Raw genomic sequence first — 17,157 nt, 5'->3', positions numbered from 1 at the left:
AATTTCATGCAAAACCGAGGGGCCCTTTTACAGAGCAGCAGTAAGCCCAATGCAGGCTTACCATTTGCTTTTCTGGAAATGGCTTGTGCGGTGATAACCCAGTGGTAATTGGGCATCACCATGTGTTTCCTAGTTACTACCAGGTTGGCACAGGAGCCCATATCACCACAACAATGGTTGGCAGTAAGGGCTCCCTGCCGTATGGCCATGCAGTAAGTGTTATCTCACTGTGTGGTCATTTGTTTTGGCATTTACCGGCTGTGGAAAAAATGACCCTGCTGCATGGGAGAAATGGCCCCCTCCGCTAGCGCAGGCCCTTTTCCTGCAACTTGGTAAAAAGACCTCTCAGTTTGCATTTGTCTGTAAGGTTGTTCACCTTCATGTTCCCACTTTATTTATTTATTTCATTTGAAATACCGCTAAGGGTCTGTACGTAGGTATCTAAGTGGTTAACATAAGCTATAAACAAGCAGAAGAGATTAAGGGAAGGAGAGGAGAAGGGGACTAAGAAAAGAAGAAGAGAAAGAAAGAGAAAAAATAGACGGTTATCGATCAATGGAAGGGAAAGATTAGTGAATAAATATGTTTTGAGTGCTTTCTTGAAAGCTGAGAGAGAGGGTTGATTCCTAATATGGAGGGGAAGGTTGTTCCATAATAGTTTAGGGCCTAGGTAGCAGAAAGTGGATTCATGACAGATGTTAAGATGTAAGTTGGAGAGCAGAGGAATGGTGAGGAAGTTGTTATCAGCAGAGTGGAGACAGCGAAGGGTGTATAGGGGATAAGCAGATTGTTGAGGTAAATGGCACCCAAAGTTGAGTGCTGAAAAAAATGAGTGCTGAGCACTATTCTATAAATGATGCTCTGAGTTGGGTCCCATTTATAGAATTAGCAAGTAGCACTGAGATCTGCACCCAACTTTGGGCGTGAGGATTTAAACCAACTGAAACCCGGTGTAGATCCTCATGAATAAATTAGATGCAGATCCCCTGAATTCTATAATAGTGCGCACATCTTTATCGAATGCCTCTGGCCTGTCCATGCTCCTCCCTTGGCCATGCCCCCTTTCAGTTGCACTCTAGAAGATTTATGCATACATCTTTATAGAATAGCACTTAGGAAGATGCGCATGCAAATCCAAATTATTTCCAATTAAAGCCAATAATTGATTATTAGCACTAATTGGCTCATTACTCAATTAAATTGTATGTGCAGAGGGCAAACATTAATTTGCAAATCAGTAGCAGAATCTTAAACTTAACGTGGGAAATGGGAGAGAACCAGTGTTTGGCACGGAGGAGAAGGGTGACATGGTTGAAACGATCAATATTGTGGAGTAATTTAACTGTGGTGATTTGAATCAATTGTAAGCATCTGAATAAGTACAGAGGGAGGCCAGCACAGAGGAAGTTGTAATAGTCAAGGTGTGAAGGAACCAAGGTCAAGATAAGGGATGAAGGAGTACAGCAGGAAAAAGGAAGCGGGCAGAGCAAACTCGATGAAGTACAAAATAAGATGCAGAAGGACAGAGTCTATTTGAGGTTTACAAGTGAGGTTAGGGTTAAAAAAAACACCTAAAATTCTAACAGAATCCTTGTAGGGGATACAATGACCACCGATGGATAGAGAAGGGGTGACAGTATGATGTGCAGAAGGAAAGAATATAGCTTCACATTTGGAAGAATTCAAGAAAAGCAGATTAATTTTAATCCAAGATGAGACATGGGAGAGACAATCATTAATGTGTGCTATGGAGGATGGGTCTGTGATATGACAGAAGATTTGTACATCATCCCCCAGATTATATAAATGACATCTAAAGTTATGTACGTAAATCAGCACACATAGCTGATTTCCAGGCATAACTTAATTGCTTAACAAGCTAATCAGTGCCAATAATTAGCCACTAGCAAGCAATTATTGGCACTAATTGACACTAATTACATTTTAAATACAACTTTCTAAGCATATTCTATAAAGTGGTGAGCGTAAATTCTAATATGTGTATCACAAAAAGGGGTGTGCCCATGGGGGCATGAAAGGTCATGGGTGTTCCTAAAAATGATATGCACTGTTACAAAATATGCCCATTAAGCACCGGCATTTACACCCGGTTTTAGTTGGTGTAAATGGTCACACCTAAATTTTAGTCACAGGGACAGGTATTACATGTATTCTATAAACTGTGCCTAACTTTAGGTGAGGTTTATAGAATAGTGCTAAGCATGGGGTTTTTTTGGCACCGATATTTAGGCACCATTTATGGAAATTGTTCCCATCTGGATAACAGTAAGGTGTACAGGAGTGATTTTGGATGAGAGTAAGAAGAGGACCCAGGAAAATATTAAAGAGTGTGGGTGAAAGAATAGAGTCCTGCGGGACATCACAGTGGAGCGGAAATGAGGTCAGTCTGTTGGAAGGTAAGTTGATAGAATCTATCAGACAAGTAATTCATGAACCAGGCCAGAACAGTACCTAAGATTCGAACAGAGTGAAGATGATGAAGAAGAAGCTTGTGATCTATGAGGTCATAGGCTGAAAAAATGTCAAAAGAGATGACGACAACAGAGTGTGACTGATCCAGAGAGGTGTGACCTTGAGTTATAGAGTACAAGTAATTCTTATTTACAAACTGGTAATTTCTATTATACAGTATTTTCAGCAATTCCTATAACTCCTAATACATGCAACTTGGTCCATCTCAGGAACCTTTGATTCAAGATTCTGCTAGTTGGAATCATTTTTGTATGGCTTTTTCAAAAACAAGTCTTGAAATTTCCAAGATGTTTATCTACTTTCAAAATTAAAGCAGATGATCACAACTTCAAGCAACACATAAGCCTTAAGCAATTATTTCTGTTGTTTATTGGATGGGATGGGATGGGAGTATCTAGTGAGGTGATTAAATTTGCTGATCACACAAAGTTATTCAAAGTTGTTAAATCGCAAGAGGATTATGAAAAATTACAAGAGGACCTTTCGAGACTGGGAGAGTGGGCATCCAAATGGCAGATGACGTTTAATGTGCACAAGTGCATAGTGATGCATGTGGGAAAGAGGAACCCGAAATATAGCTACGTGATGCAAGGTTCCACATTAGGAGTCACAGGCTATGAAAAGGATTTAAATGCCATTGTTGATGATACATTGAAACCCTGTGCTCAGTGTGCAGTGGCAGGTAAAAAAGCAAATAGAATGTTAGGTATTATTAGGAAAGGAATGGAAAAGAAAAATGAGGATGTTATAATGCCTTTGTATCGCTCCATGGTGTGACTGCATCTCGAATATTGTGTGCAATTCTGGTCACCACATCTCAAAAAAGATATAGTGGAATTAGAAAAGGTACAGAGAAGGGCGACAAAAATGATAAAGGTGATGGGATAACTTCCCTATGAGGAAAGGCTAAAGCAGCTAGGGCTCTTCAGCTTGGAGAAAAGGTGGCTGAGGGGAGATATGATAGAGGTCTATATAATTATGAGTAGACTGGAATAGGTAGATGTGAATTGCTTGTTTACTCTTTCCAAAAATATTAAGACTAGGGGGCACGCAACAAAGCTACAAAGTAGTAAATTTAAAACAAATCGGAGAAAATATTTCTTCACTCAATGTGTAATTAAATTCTGGAATTTGTTGCCAGAGAATGTAGTAAAAGCAGTTAGCTTAGCAGTGTTTAAAAAAGGTTCGGCTAGCTTCCTAAAAGAAAAGTCCATAAGCCTTTATTAAAATAGACTTGGGGAAAATCCACTGCTTATTTCTAGGATAAGCAGTATAAATGCATTGTACTGTTTTGGGATCTTGCCAGGTACTTGTAACCTGGATTGGCCACTGTTTGAAACAGGATGCTGGGCTTGATGGATCTTTGGTCTGTCCCAGTATGGCAATACTTATGTACTTATTTTTATTATTGTAACTTTTTAATGTCTTTTTTATTACTGTAATCCACCTTGATGCATTCTCTTGTTAATGGAGGAATATATCATATCAATTTTTTAAAAGATTTCTGATAAACGTATGAGCATAGTTCTATAAAATGTGCAATTTTACACCTATATTGAAAAATAACAGAGATTCAAGTCACCTCTATCTAATTATCGATTTCTCCATTTGTAAAGATGTTAGGTCTGGTTACACATCAACTATTTAGATAGCCATAATTAACTCCACAGTTTGCCTTTCATTCTTGCTTTTAGCAATGAAACTGTGATTGGCTCATTACCAGACTCAGCCCAGCTGGCACTAAGTGAAAGTAAAAAAAAAAAAAAATCCTTGTCCTCTAATTTGAGTATCTCTGGGTGAGTTTTATCATGGCTTCCAGAGTTTTTACAAAGTTGATTATATAAGAATGAATGGTGTATTCTCTAACTCATGGACAAACCTGTGTGGTGTCCTACAGGGCTCTCCTTTGTCCCCTATTTAATTTTTTCATACGTTCATTAGGTTTTGAACTATAACAGGCTGGTCATAAGAACTAAAGCTACGCAGATGACATTACTGTTTTAATTCCTTTTCATTCTTTATCACAAGATGCGTTATCCACAATTCAGAGGTGTGTTTTATTGATTGAGACATGGATGCTGAGACATAAACTAACATTAAATACAGAAAAAAACGAATCACTTCTTTTACAAAGCTGTGTAGCAATTCCTGCACAGCAAATGAGAGGAAGCCTATTCAATTCCAGTGGGTTTCCTTTCATTTGCCATATGGGACTTGCTAGCATGGCTTTGTAAAAGAAGCCCTAAGTTTCTTCTTATTGTTAATAACCCTGACAAATCTTATAGCACTCTCAATTGGTCAACATACACGGCATCTCACCAGCTATTAAGATATTGGGAGTGTCATTGATCAAGCATTATCGTTTGATGCCCAAATTAGCTATTTAACTTAGAAATCTTTTATTTTGATGAGAAAGCTTCAAAGAGTGTGTAAAATGTTTTCATTAGATCAGTTCAGGTTATTAACTCAAATTGGAGTTTTGCAATGTTGTATACCTTGCCTCTTCTAAACAATTATTGAGGAGGCTGCAAACAATTTTGAGCAATTCAAAATATGGCAGTCTGATTTTTTCACGTAAGAAGTTTGATAGTATCTCACATCACTTTACATTGGCTTCCTATTGAAATTTAAATATTTTTTGTTTCCTTTATAGTACCATCCTAAAATTACAAGTCGTTAAAGGTTCCACTGATGAATGTTAACAATACTCTTCACATTTTGAATGGAGGAAAGGACTTCAGTAAAATAGTTGCCTATACAATTTTAAAGGCAAAAATGTGATCATCGACATCATCATCAGTCATAAAAACCGCCACCTCCCTATTTTACTTTTTAAAATAACTTTTATATTTACAATCTTTATTAGAAACCACAACAGGTACATTGCACAAGAAATATTCACAGTACAGAAACCAAAAATGAGGAAGAACAACAAATACCCCAACTTCTGGTGGTTAATTTTTCCTTCCAGTTGCCGCCCTTCCCCCTCCCTCTCTCGCTTATAAGAACCTTCCCATGCAGTATAAACAAGTTGCAGATCACTTGTGTGGTGTCTTCACGGCAATCTTCAACCCATCAACTTAACCAAACCATTTCCCCACATTATCCATTCCCCCTCCCTTTCAGTGCTCTAGGGAGCCCTTTTACAAAGCATCGGTAAGCCTAATGCAGGCTTACCGCACGCTAACCCAGAATTATCGCAATCCCAAAACAGCTGCCGGTGGTAGTTCCGCTTCGAGTTCACGCCATTTTTTAATTTTATAGTGAGGCACTAACCTGGCGGTAATCAGGCATCACCACCGGGTTACTGCGGGAGCCCTTACCATCACCTCAATGGATCGCGGTAAGTACTCCCCCCTGAATGGCCTCCTCCGCATCTTGCTCCCTTCCCTCACAAGCCCTCACTGTCCCCAACCCCCCACACTTCCTATTAGACCTCCCTACCTGCTTGTCTTCTGTCTCTCATTCGTCTGTTTGTCTACTCCCAATTTGTTACTGTGTTCTGTGCTGCGACTGTATGTCTGAGGACTGTTTGCTGGTTGTCGAAGACTGAGTGCTTAGTGCTGCAGCTTTGTATGCCTGGACTGTTTGTTGGTGGAGGGAGAGTGAGTGTTTTGGGAAGCTGGTGTGTGCCTCACGACTGTGTGCTGGGATGGGTGCTGGTACTGGGTCTCATGAGGTGCAGTAAGTCGTGTGCACTCTGGTGTTTCTGGGGTCAGTGGGTTGCACCTGTGGTGGTGGGACGTCTGCATATCAATCATGGATGTGCTGAATGCTTTGGTGGCTCACGCCTTGCTGGAGGTGGATGAGAGTTTGGAGGGGAGGTCCCTAAGGAGATATTCCTATCAGAGGGTCTTCAGGACCTCACTGACCAGGAATGCCTTTCTAGGTTCCGCTTCGACAGGGCTACCATACAGCATCTCTGTGAGCAGCTACAACCCCTCCTCCAGCCCAGGGTACGCAGGAATAATCCTGTGCCAGTCCACCTGAATGTCACTGCCTCCCTCGCCTTTCTGGCCACTGGCACTTTCCAGTCAGTGCTAGCAGTCAATGCAGGCCTCACCCAGCCTGCCATCTCCAACTGTCTTGCCCAGTTTCTCAATGCCTTCCTCCTCCACACCTCACACTATATTACTTTCCCTACTACCACCCAGCCACTCCAAAACAACATGGCTGTTCTACACTATAGTCTGCTTCCCCTTGGTCACAGGCATCATTGACTGTACACACATCACATTTATTTGTTAATTCACAGATATTCCCTGCCTTTCTACTGATTGCAGAAGGTGAATATGCACATAGCTTCTTTTTTTTTTTTTTTTTAAAGAGTTAGAGTTTGGAACAGCAGAAATACAGTCCCAGTGTTAGAGCCTGCCATTGATTAAGGCATATGGAGAGGGTTAAGTTTATTTAATCCCTAATGGTTTAGCAGAGGGCTCAGATTCTGTGTAGATAATATCTCCAAGAGACTCCTGGATCAGGTCCATGTGGGAAGAGAGCAGTCTCTGAGTTTTTCCCTGCTTCGAGCTTGACAAGGAATAGCACAAAGTGCTGATCAGCAACTTTTTTCCTCTCTATCTCTAATGACATTTTTTGAACCTGCAAATCCAGTGGAATCAACGTTAAAGATTCATAACAAAACAAAACAAAAAGTTAATGTACCACAAACCATACATTTATAAACTATACATTACAGAGGAGTCAGCGTTTTTATGTTTGCCACCAGTTGTATTACCAAAATGCCAGGCCATGTTTGGGTGCCGGCAATGAAAATCTGTCTCTAGGTGGCCAGTAAAGCTTATGCATTTAAGTGCAATATTCAGCCCTTGACCACATAAGCTGAACCGTTTAAATATAGGACTGCTGTTTATGTGGCCCGATTTAAGTGGCTATCTTATGCAGTTAAGGGCTGAATATCATTACTTAATTGCCTAAGTGCCAGCTCCGTCCCTAGAATGCTCACAAGTTAGCTGGTTAACTGCAAATATTCAGCAGCGCTAACCAGTAAAATGCCACTGAATATTGGCAGTTAGGTGACCCTAGTCGATTTCAGTGGGCAGGAGTCTCTCTTGCCCACTGAAACTGCTTTGAATATCAACCAGTTTGTATTACCTCACTCCGGAAGGTAACACATTCTACCATTAAATATCAGTTATAAATGTCGCCTAGTTTCATTAGTCAACTCAGAATCCATATTCTCCATTCTCTCCCTCCCTCTTTACGCAGATGAGATCAGAAGGGCTAAAGCACTGAGTCATTACTTTTGGGATCTGGGCTCTCTGCTTCCATGGATACATCTTCCAGTAAAGCAAGCAGATGTCAGATAGTGATATTGTGCAGCATACATCACACCATAAAGATTTTATGCACATTTCTATTCCTTGTAAGAATGGAAAGAAGCCTTCAGTGTGGTCCAGACACTAAAATTTCACTTTCAGTCAGGGACAGCAGAACACCAGCTGGGTAGGAGAGGCCACAAACCAACCTTCGCTCCCTCCTTGTTCTCCCAAGATCCCTAATTGCTATTGCTGTATAGGGCAAAAGGTTGGTTGGGCCATGGCCCTTGAGGCCTATTCCATTCAACTGCCTGTGTTTTTGATAGCTTAAAAATGTGAAGCAATAGACTGTATTACAGTGCTCCCTGGGGTGCAAGAAAGCAGTTACAAGTCAAGACAAAGAGGGATATCCATTACCACATGCAAACACACAAGAGAGAAAAAATATTCACAATACTAATATCACATTTATGTTTTAGCAGTACCGACGAGAGGCCATTTACTTTCATGCCTAAATAAGAAAACTCCTTTCGGAGGTTTCCTTCCACATACACCCTTGTCATTATTAATATTTGTCATTATAGCACTATCAGGTATACTCAGTGCTTTACAAAGACATATAATAATCCTTTCTTCTTCAAGCTCAAAATCTAATGAAGACAGACCTACAGACAAACAGCATGAACAAAACAAATGGGGGAAGGGGTTGACTTAAACAAGGTTATTTGGGGGGAAAGGGTTGACTTAAACAAGGTTAATACCATGCTGTACAAGGCAGTACAAGAAGTGGATAAATCGGCAATGAGGAGTGAGGCCGTTGCTACAGAATTATTAGCCAGTTGATCCTCAACATTGGTGGTTGGCATTTTGTTTTAAACACTGGCCACAGTGGTTGAAATAAATCTGTTTCAGATAGCAGCCTGTGCAGAATCTTCAGATTCAGTGGTGACTGGCAACTCTATCCAGAGAGTGGCAATACTGAGATCTCTATCCAGATAGCAAATTGGGGAAAGTTTGGACAGTTTTTGTTGTTGTTTTTTGCTGTGGACTGAATATCACTGCTAACTGGAGAACTGGAGAACTCCGCCCTAACTGCCCACAGACCACCCTAGCACTATCTGGATTTAAAAAGGGCTTGGACAATTTCCTGGAGGAAAAGTCCATAGTCTGTTATTGTGATGGACATGGGGGAAGCCACTGCTTGCCCAGGGATTGATAGCATGGAATGTTGCTACTCTTTGGGATTCCGGAATCTTGTTACTCTTTGGGATTCCAGAATGTTGTTACTATTTGAGTTTCTGCCAGGTACTTGTGACCTGGATTGGCTACTGTTGGAAGCAGGATACTGGGCTATATGGACCAAAGTGGCCATTAAGGGAATTTAGTAGCATTAGCCTTTATAGAATACTATTCTAACCAGATATATACTCACTTAACATTTAGGCGACCAGCCATAGAGCTATGAGTGTAACTTACAAGTTATGCATGTAAGTTTGAGCCCTGTCCATGTTTCGTCCAAGTATACACCCCCTTTGCAAATACATACTGTGTGTGTTATGTAAGTTATGCAGCATTTACAGAATAGCACTTAGGCAGCATGTTGACATTTATGCAAGTAGGTATCCATCATTCTAAACATTTATATGCATAATGGGTATGTAAATGTTGGTGCCTATGAATGGAAAAAGGGGTACTAATGTTCAGGTGGGGCCAGGTGGCAGTGATCATTCAACAGTGTGATTTGATATACAAGCTAAGGTACAGTCCAGTCACACCAAACTCAATGCTCTGGATTTTGGTAAAACGGAAAAGCGCCTGAACGAGGAACTGGCAAGGTGGGAGCAAAAAAGGGAAATGGAAAAACCATGGGCTAAATTGAACGGGGCAATAAAATATGTGCTACTGATCTCTATGCTACCTGGACGTACTGCAGTGTTTGATGTTCCTTTTCTGCCTTGGCAAAATCGGTACTTGGATGTTTCAAGCACATGGATGTCCCTTTTGGCCTTTTGAGATGCCCATATGCTTTGAAAATAAGCGTCATAGCCTGCAGGCAGGGTTTAGGACCCCTTCTCTGGTTGCTGCCCTGGACCTCTGATTATTTAACACCAGTCCTGATTTTGAATTCAGTTTAATTTGATGGCTTTGGGGCACCCTCTGGACCTTTCCAGGATCCGTGATTACCAATGTCTCTTTTTGATACTTGTATTCCAAATGTTTGAATCTCTCCTGTATAAAATCTTTTTGCTTTTTGACCTCTGGTCTCCTATGGACTTCTGGGTTAAGCAACAGTCTGACTGCTCTACCATCTTCCGCTCTTCAAACTCACTGTTGGTCACATCTAGAAACAGCTTCAGCAGTGAAAGATCAGAAGCACTACTACAGGGACTCCTCTGTATGGCCCTCTACTTCCACTACCAAATCACTCAGTATCTGAGACAGGCTTTTTCCTTCCTACTAGTGACTCTGGAAACAGGCCAGCATGTTGCCGCCTCATTCTACCACATGCTTTCACAGGGAAGCAGGAGCTAGATTGCCTCCTTTCACTCCCAACCTTCAACTTCAGATTACTCACTATCAACCTTTTAGTGGACATACTAACCAATCCTTGGGCTGTATTGCTGTAGTCGTTACTGGAAATGAGTATCATAGCAAAATAGTTACATAGAAAAAAAGAGAAAAATGAAAGCAGATAAAGAATATACAGCATACTCTGTATGCCCATCCACATCAGCTATTAAGCTCCACAATCCCTTTTCTCCCTCACAGTTCCTCTGTGTTTAACCAATGCTTCCTTGAATTTAGATACCATTATTGTCTCCACCACCTCACTGGGAGGCTGTCCCATGCATCCACCAGCTTTCCATAAAGAAATATTCCTTTAAATTAGTCCTATGTCTACCCTCTTTCATCCTCATTTCAGAGCTCCTTTCCAATTGAAAGAGGTTTGGTCCCTGGGAATTTATACCTTGGAAGTATTTACATGTCTCTGTTATATCTATGTTAGCTCTCATTTCTTCTAGATATTTAAGTCAGTCCACGTATTACAGAAGCAGGCAAATTTCAGCATGTGAGCCAGAGCTGGCTTTCTAGTTCAGAAAGTTTTGTTCAATGCCAAGCAGGAATGAAACAATTCACAATGGTCCGCAAAATCCCTCCTGCAGCCCATGATCATCTAATGCCACCACTGATACTGTTTCAACTCTAACATAGACTCAATGTTCACTTAAATGTGTAATATATAATAATGGGGTGGGGGGGGGGGGGGTCTCATATGCCACTAAATAGCAACTTCTAGGAAATGAAAAATCCCATCTGTGACTTGAATCATCATTGACCAAAAAAAAATAAAACCCTCCTTGTACGAAAAAAATGTTTTTGTATATTTTTATTTTTTGTTATTCAATTATGGCAATATCAATACTTTGAAATGTTTCAACAGAATGATCCAAAGCAATGTCACTTAACTGAAGGCTCAGCTGATCCCGACAGGCACCTGTTTCACTGCCGCTTTCTCAAGGGACCTGCTCATACGTCGAAAGACGTATGAACAGGAAGTATGTTCTTTCCCATTTACTAAAGCTAGAGGCGTGTTAGTGCGTTTAGTGTGTTATCCATTAGCACACGCTAACTGTGTAGGCGCCCACAATATTCCTATGGGCGCCTCTACACAGTTAGCATGCGGTAATTTTGTGCACATGTTAAAAACGCTAGCTAACCTTAGTAAACAGAGCCTTTATATTGGTATTCCATTTCTTGAGCTTTTATGTATAAATTTTCTTTATTTTGTAAACCGCTTTGCTCTCCATCGAGTAAAGGCAGTATATCAAGTCTTAGTGAACATAAACATCTTTGTTAGTTTGGAATATAAACACGTATGTTCCTGATGCTGTCACATGATAGTCCATTATCCCTTGATATTTTGACTTTTCGGGAGGACAAAAGTCACTGAGGGATTCAGTGGGCTTCCTCTCCTAATTCCTCTAGGGCAATGCTGCTCAATTGGAGCAATTTTCCAAAATCTAAACATCCTTGGTAGCAGGTGGAAATCCTGATGTCAATCTACTAGAACATCTACATTTATTCCCCTTCTGAAATAGGAATAATCGAGTATCTTCTAGGTATGCTTTAGTCCTGCCCAAAGCAGGCACAGACCCGACCCCCTTGCTATTTGCATGCACTTGGGTTTTTGATGTGCATAGCCTGGCTTTGCAAAATGGCAACTTAAACGTTTATGCAAGAAAAACATTTAAATGCTAGTTTATGCACATCTCAATTGCAAGTAACCCTTCTATAATGACTGTCTTTGTATAAAGGTGGTTTATCCAAACTGTATATCTCAAGGAATGCCTCCATTCCACACAACCAGGCAATGCAAAGTAGAAAAAAAATCAAGGGGAAGAGGAAAGGTAAAAGTGACAAGCAGAGGGACAGTGCAAATGATCTGTAATAATTTTTTACTTTTTGAAAAAAAAGTATAGCTACTAAAAGGGTTTTTTTTAACAGTTTGCCTAAGTGGTAGGTCAGGTAGGCACCTGTTTAAGCCTGACTTACAAAGACACTTAGGCGTCTATATCAAGTGTCTTTTAAAACAGCCACATCAAAGCAGTCAAAATTGCAGCTAGAATGAAGGTTTCATACATTTATACTGTGTGGAAACAGGTGTAAATTTTCAAATGTAAAGAACACACATATATGCGTATTTTATAAACATGTGGAAATCATGACTCTGCCCAAAATATCTCCCCAAGCATATCTGCATCCAATTGCATAAAATTATGCACATTCTGTCATCACAGTACTTTCATGCATGGGACAATTTTGTAAGTGACATTTTACTTGCTTGCATATATGTCTGAAAAAGCCTTTATGAAATTACCACCTTAATGTATTACTTTGGAAACACACGTCAAATTGTTATGCTACCCCAAAACTAACCATAACAAAGTTATATGAATCTGATTTCCTACACTTACTGGGGTTGGAGGATCTTTCCACCATCCCCTGAACTGTTCCAACTTCATGACTCAGACTATGATCCAATACAGTCCCAGAGGCAAAACATTTGCCCACACCTCCCATACAATTTATGAAAAGACCTCTAAACATCTCAGTAGCTTCCTTCTGGACCGATTCCACCCTGTTTATATCTGTAGGGAACCTCTCACAAAGAGGTGAGGTGACCCTGGAGGTCCTACATAAAAGAAAGAAGGAAGTATACAACTGGGGCTTTCACAGACAGAGAAACAGAAAAACAGCAAAATAAAGTAAGGGTCCTGGTGAATAGGAAGAGGCAGCATTTAAGGACTAAGCTATCGAAAGACAAAATTAAACAAAACGACAAGTGGACAAACATGAGTACATATAAATAAAACACCTTTATTGGTGGTCCTCAAAATAAAGTATTTTACAGTCCAAAAAATTAATTCAAAAGTATAAAGCAATAAGGATAAGCTGGTAGATACAGTGGATGCCGATCTTGGTATCCTTTTACCTGAGGTTCTGCTCAGTTATCTTTCCTTCTTCCTTAATTCCTGTTAGAGTCCTGGGCTAGGTACTTCATTCCTCTGCTTCAATTATTTTATTTCTGCAATAAGGTATTTGGCACTTTAAGCCAGCACCATCAGTGTATAGTGTGATAAGAGTCAGACAACACCCAACATGGGCCTCAAAAATGCAAATATATATGTCCTCTCCAGTTCAGAAATGTAGCATAATGTACCATTCTGCTGGGAGATAGATCCTTCCTGCCACACTTCTAGGTCTTTTCAGATGTAGAGATGGGATGCACCTGATTTCCAGGTCCAGCTCATGGCTCTGAGTTCCCTTTATCTCTCTAGGCATCTGAAGGCCCAGGCATAAAACCCAGTAATTGTGCCAGTAGAAAAAGCGTCAACATACAGAGTCGCTGTTTGTTTAACTGAAATTTAGCCTCTGCTCAACAGGTAACCATTCCAAAATAGGAGTTATGTGGCCACATAGGCTTCAACCAACCAAAACTCTAGTTGCCATGTTCTTAGCCATTTGAGTGACATGCAAATAAAGTTTTAGAAGACTCAGGTAAACCAAATGACAGTAATTCAGGCAATTCTCTAACACCACATCCTGGAGCATCATACAAAGATCATTCGGACACAAGACACTTGCAACTGTTCAACAGTTATATCCCAGAGAGAATTGGACTTACCAAACTCAGCTCCTGTTGGGTGGGTTTCAGTTTTAAAAAACAGTTTCCCATAGAAAGCAATGGACATGTTCGGGGGGGGGGGGGGGGGGGGGGGGGGGCTTAGTTCTCTAAAATACTGGCAAATTGTTTTTGGTTTTCCTGCATATTGGATTTTGTAAACTTCTATCCCATTTTTTGGAGCACTATTGTGGCAACATGGACATGAATCCTTTTTTTATATAATTACTTCTAACACCCTCCATGTTGGAAAGCTTAAAGAAGGAAAGCAAAACAAAATAGTTTACGCTTCTTTTAATCTTATAAGGCATGTATGAACAGCTGCCTTTTTATTTATTTATTATTTTTATCACACTACTTCATACTATTATGCAACAGCATCAGAACAATTCATTCACAAGGAACAAGGATCCCTGTTAGCCAAGCACAGCAGGCTCCTAGAAAGTTATGAATGGGCACCCTGCATGCTAGGAGTGTAAAACCTTGGTCAGTTGTATGGTGCGGTGAACCTCTCTGAACAATGACCTTCTATATGCCCTAAGAATTTCAGTACATCAGGGGAGGCTGGTTTCTCCCAGTGTGCCTGTAACATGAGAAAAATCATAACAGATACAAACTGTAGCGGGTAAAGAGTTCACGCCCGTCCTAATGCCTGTAACACAATTATGAATCACTTTCGTTACAGAAGTAAACGTTGAGGGTGTGTATTATGTTCTGCTCTGGAAATATTTACCATAATGGGAGTTAGTCACACTAAAAGAAAGTTATTTGTCCGTGCAAAGACACAGCAAGGAATCAGGATTTTAGAAAATATTAAGTATCCTGAGGTATTCACTGTATTAAAATTTGCTGTAACAGTTCCATGCGTTGTGCATTTTAAAATAAAAGTGATCTGTTTCCAGCCAGGATACAAAATTAGAATTTGGATTCTTTGAAAACCAAGTGTCCAAAATTATATATTAGATCTATTTTTATTTTTACAGTGGATAGGTGAATTGCATTTAAACGCTATATAACAGCAGTGCTCAACTCGCAACAGTATTTTAAGAGACTACTGTCAAGAGCTTACATAATGATTTGAACTAGGTAGGCTAGTATAGTAAGGCTGGTAACAAAGCAAGATTAAGCTTATGAATGTGCTTTTACTACAAAGCCCTGGCCAGGTAAGTAAAAGCTACATCTAGCTAATAAAAGCAGGTACACCGAAACCGAAAACTCATCCAATCACTGACACTGTAGGTGCATATTACTAGAAAGAAGAGGCAACATAAGTGAACTTACTTTCCAGTGATAAATTGGCTTCTGGATGGTGAGCAAATAGGTTGAACATAGTAATTTTCCAGTTTAACCCCTTCAGCAGCTAACTTGTCCAGTGTGGGAGTTCTGATCTCCGATCCGTGGTACCCAATGTCTCGGAATCCTTGATCGTCCGCCAAGATGAAAATGATGTGAGGCTGAGGGTTCGGCTGCGTCTGCTGCGGTTCCTCCCCAGATTGGATCCTGCCTGGGGCGTCTTTCCCTTCCAGGCTGGAGTTCTTCAGACTATCCAAAGACAGGTAGCCGAAGGTCATGAGGCTCACCACAGAAAATCCAGCCAGTACCCCCACTACTGTCATCTTTACACTGCAAATCCAATGTGCACATGGAGGGAGGGCCATTCACCCAGTCTGCATATACAACCTGGAGGGGGACCCGTGCAACACCTGGAAATACACATACAGCGGCATCCAAAGCAACCAGTTAAACGTTACCTTTTTCTGTGGTGACAGGGGGAGTAGAAAAGCAGGGGCTGCTTTCGTCTTCCAGTCTTCAAGCGCATAGTGGGAAAATGCACGTTAGGAGGATAAAAATCCAATCGTGCATCCGGATGATTTTCTCCGCGCGTCCCACATGGCCGTGCATCCTGTCAGAGGGGCGCTGGGTGATTTCGCAGGTTGCCCATCGCCAGACAGCAGTAGCCAGAGTCGGTGGTGTGTGGAAAGCTTCCACCTCCCTCCTGCCTTTGTTTTGCGGACAAGGACAAGGCGCCTCTCTGCATCACCTTCCGAGTGCGCCAGTTTCTGTCCACCTGCACCAGGCGTTCCGGCACTGGCACATCTCGATACCAGGCAAAAGTTAGCGGATGACAAATCAGGAAATAATAAAAATTAAGTCAAGAAAAGGAAAAAAAAAAGTTATTAATGCACCGTAAGCAAAGCGAGTGAGAAAGAGCATCCGAGTCTTGTTAAAAACTTCTCAAAAGTTTGCCCGATGACACAAATGATCAGCCTTCAGCAGACGGTGTGACCGGTTTTTCCTTCAGTGAACGTGTAGGGCTCCCTCCTCCTACGGGCAGGCTGCGGGGAGGTGCTGGAGGGGGGATCAGATGCGACCGAGCACTGGCTGTTTCCAGTGGGGACCACCGTGCAACCGGGAGCAGAATGAAAAGAGTGAACAAAAGGGGGAAAAGGGGGAGGGACTCTCCTGTAAACTCTGCTGAGCTGTCAAACTTTGCTTTCTTAGGTTACTTACGAGAGGTGGGGGGGAGGGGGGGGAGAGAGGTAAAGAGAAAGCCTTTAATGGCCCATTTGCTTCCTGATGTTGCTGGTAGACGTTTTATTTTTCTAAACCAGCTGTGCACTGCTGTTTTGTTCTAGTACCAAGGGCGTAGCTACCACTGAGGGAGCCCAGCATATAGCCTGGGCCCCGCCCACTGGTAAGGGCTGCTGGACTCCTGTCCTGCACTGAGAGCAAAGGCAGACAAGAGAAGTAAGAAAAAAAATGATGATGAAAAGTTGAAAGGAGAGGCTGGGACCACGCAGAGTAGTAAAATAAACTGTGCAGACAACAAATAGAGAGCACATTTTAAGTGACTGGACTATGTCAGGTTTTAAAAATGTGCAACCCCGATAACTTTGTGTTGTAAAAACACAGTACAGAAAGAAATAGGTTTGCTCTCCAGTTAGTGCTAGTTAGCAGCAGTTGCTTATTCTGTATTTGGGGCTTTGTCTGTATTTTGCAGGAGTGACAGAAGTGGGGCATTCTGCTAGTGTTTAGTTTCTGTGTAGGGATCTGTAGCAATCTGACTTGTTCTGCTTTTCCAGGAAGCAGTATATGATTATTCTAGGGTGCTGTTTTGTTTGAGTCCTGGACATTAGTATTGCTTCACTATGACTGTTTCGATATGGGTCTGGAAAGTGTTTGTTTTACAGGGTTTGGTTACTG

The 17,157-nt window shown here is 41.2% G+C and overlaps 1 protein-coding gene across 1 annotated transcript in view; it reads right to left on the bottom strand.

Moving 5' to 3' along the window:
- ARSJ (arylsulfatase family member J) overlaps positions 1 to 16,444 on the bottom strand; it is a 90,110-nt gene extending 73,666 nt beyond the window's left edge. The window contains exon 1 of the mRNA XM_030190816.1: positions 15,235 to 16,444. Within this exon, the coding sequence (XP_030046676.1) occupies positions 15,235 to 15,611 (377 nt within the window). The 5' untranslated portion in view covers positions 15,612 to 16,444. The remainder of the gene's footprint in view (positions 1 to 15,234) is intronic.
- Positions 16,445 to 17,157: the final 713 nt, after the last annotated feature.

Source organism: Microcaecilia unicolor, chromosome 2 (genome assembly GCF_901765095.1).
Source record: "Microcaecilia unicolor chromosome 2, aMicUni1.1, whole genome shotgun sequence".
Classification (NCBI taxonomy): Eukaryota; Metazoa; Chordata; class Amphibia; order Gymnophiona; family Siphonopidae; genus Microcaecilia; species Microcaecilia unicolor.
The sequence above is the reverse complement of the archived record's forward strand: the minus strand, read 5'-3'. Positions and strand labels throughout refer to the sequence as shown.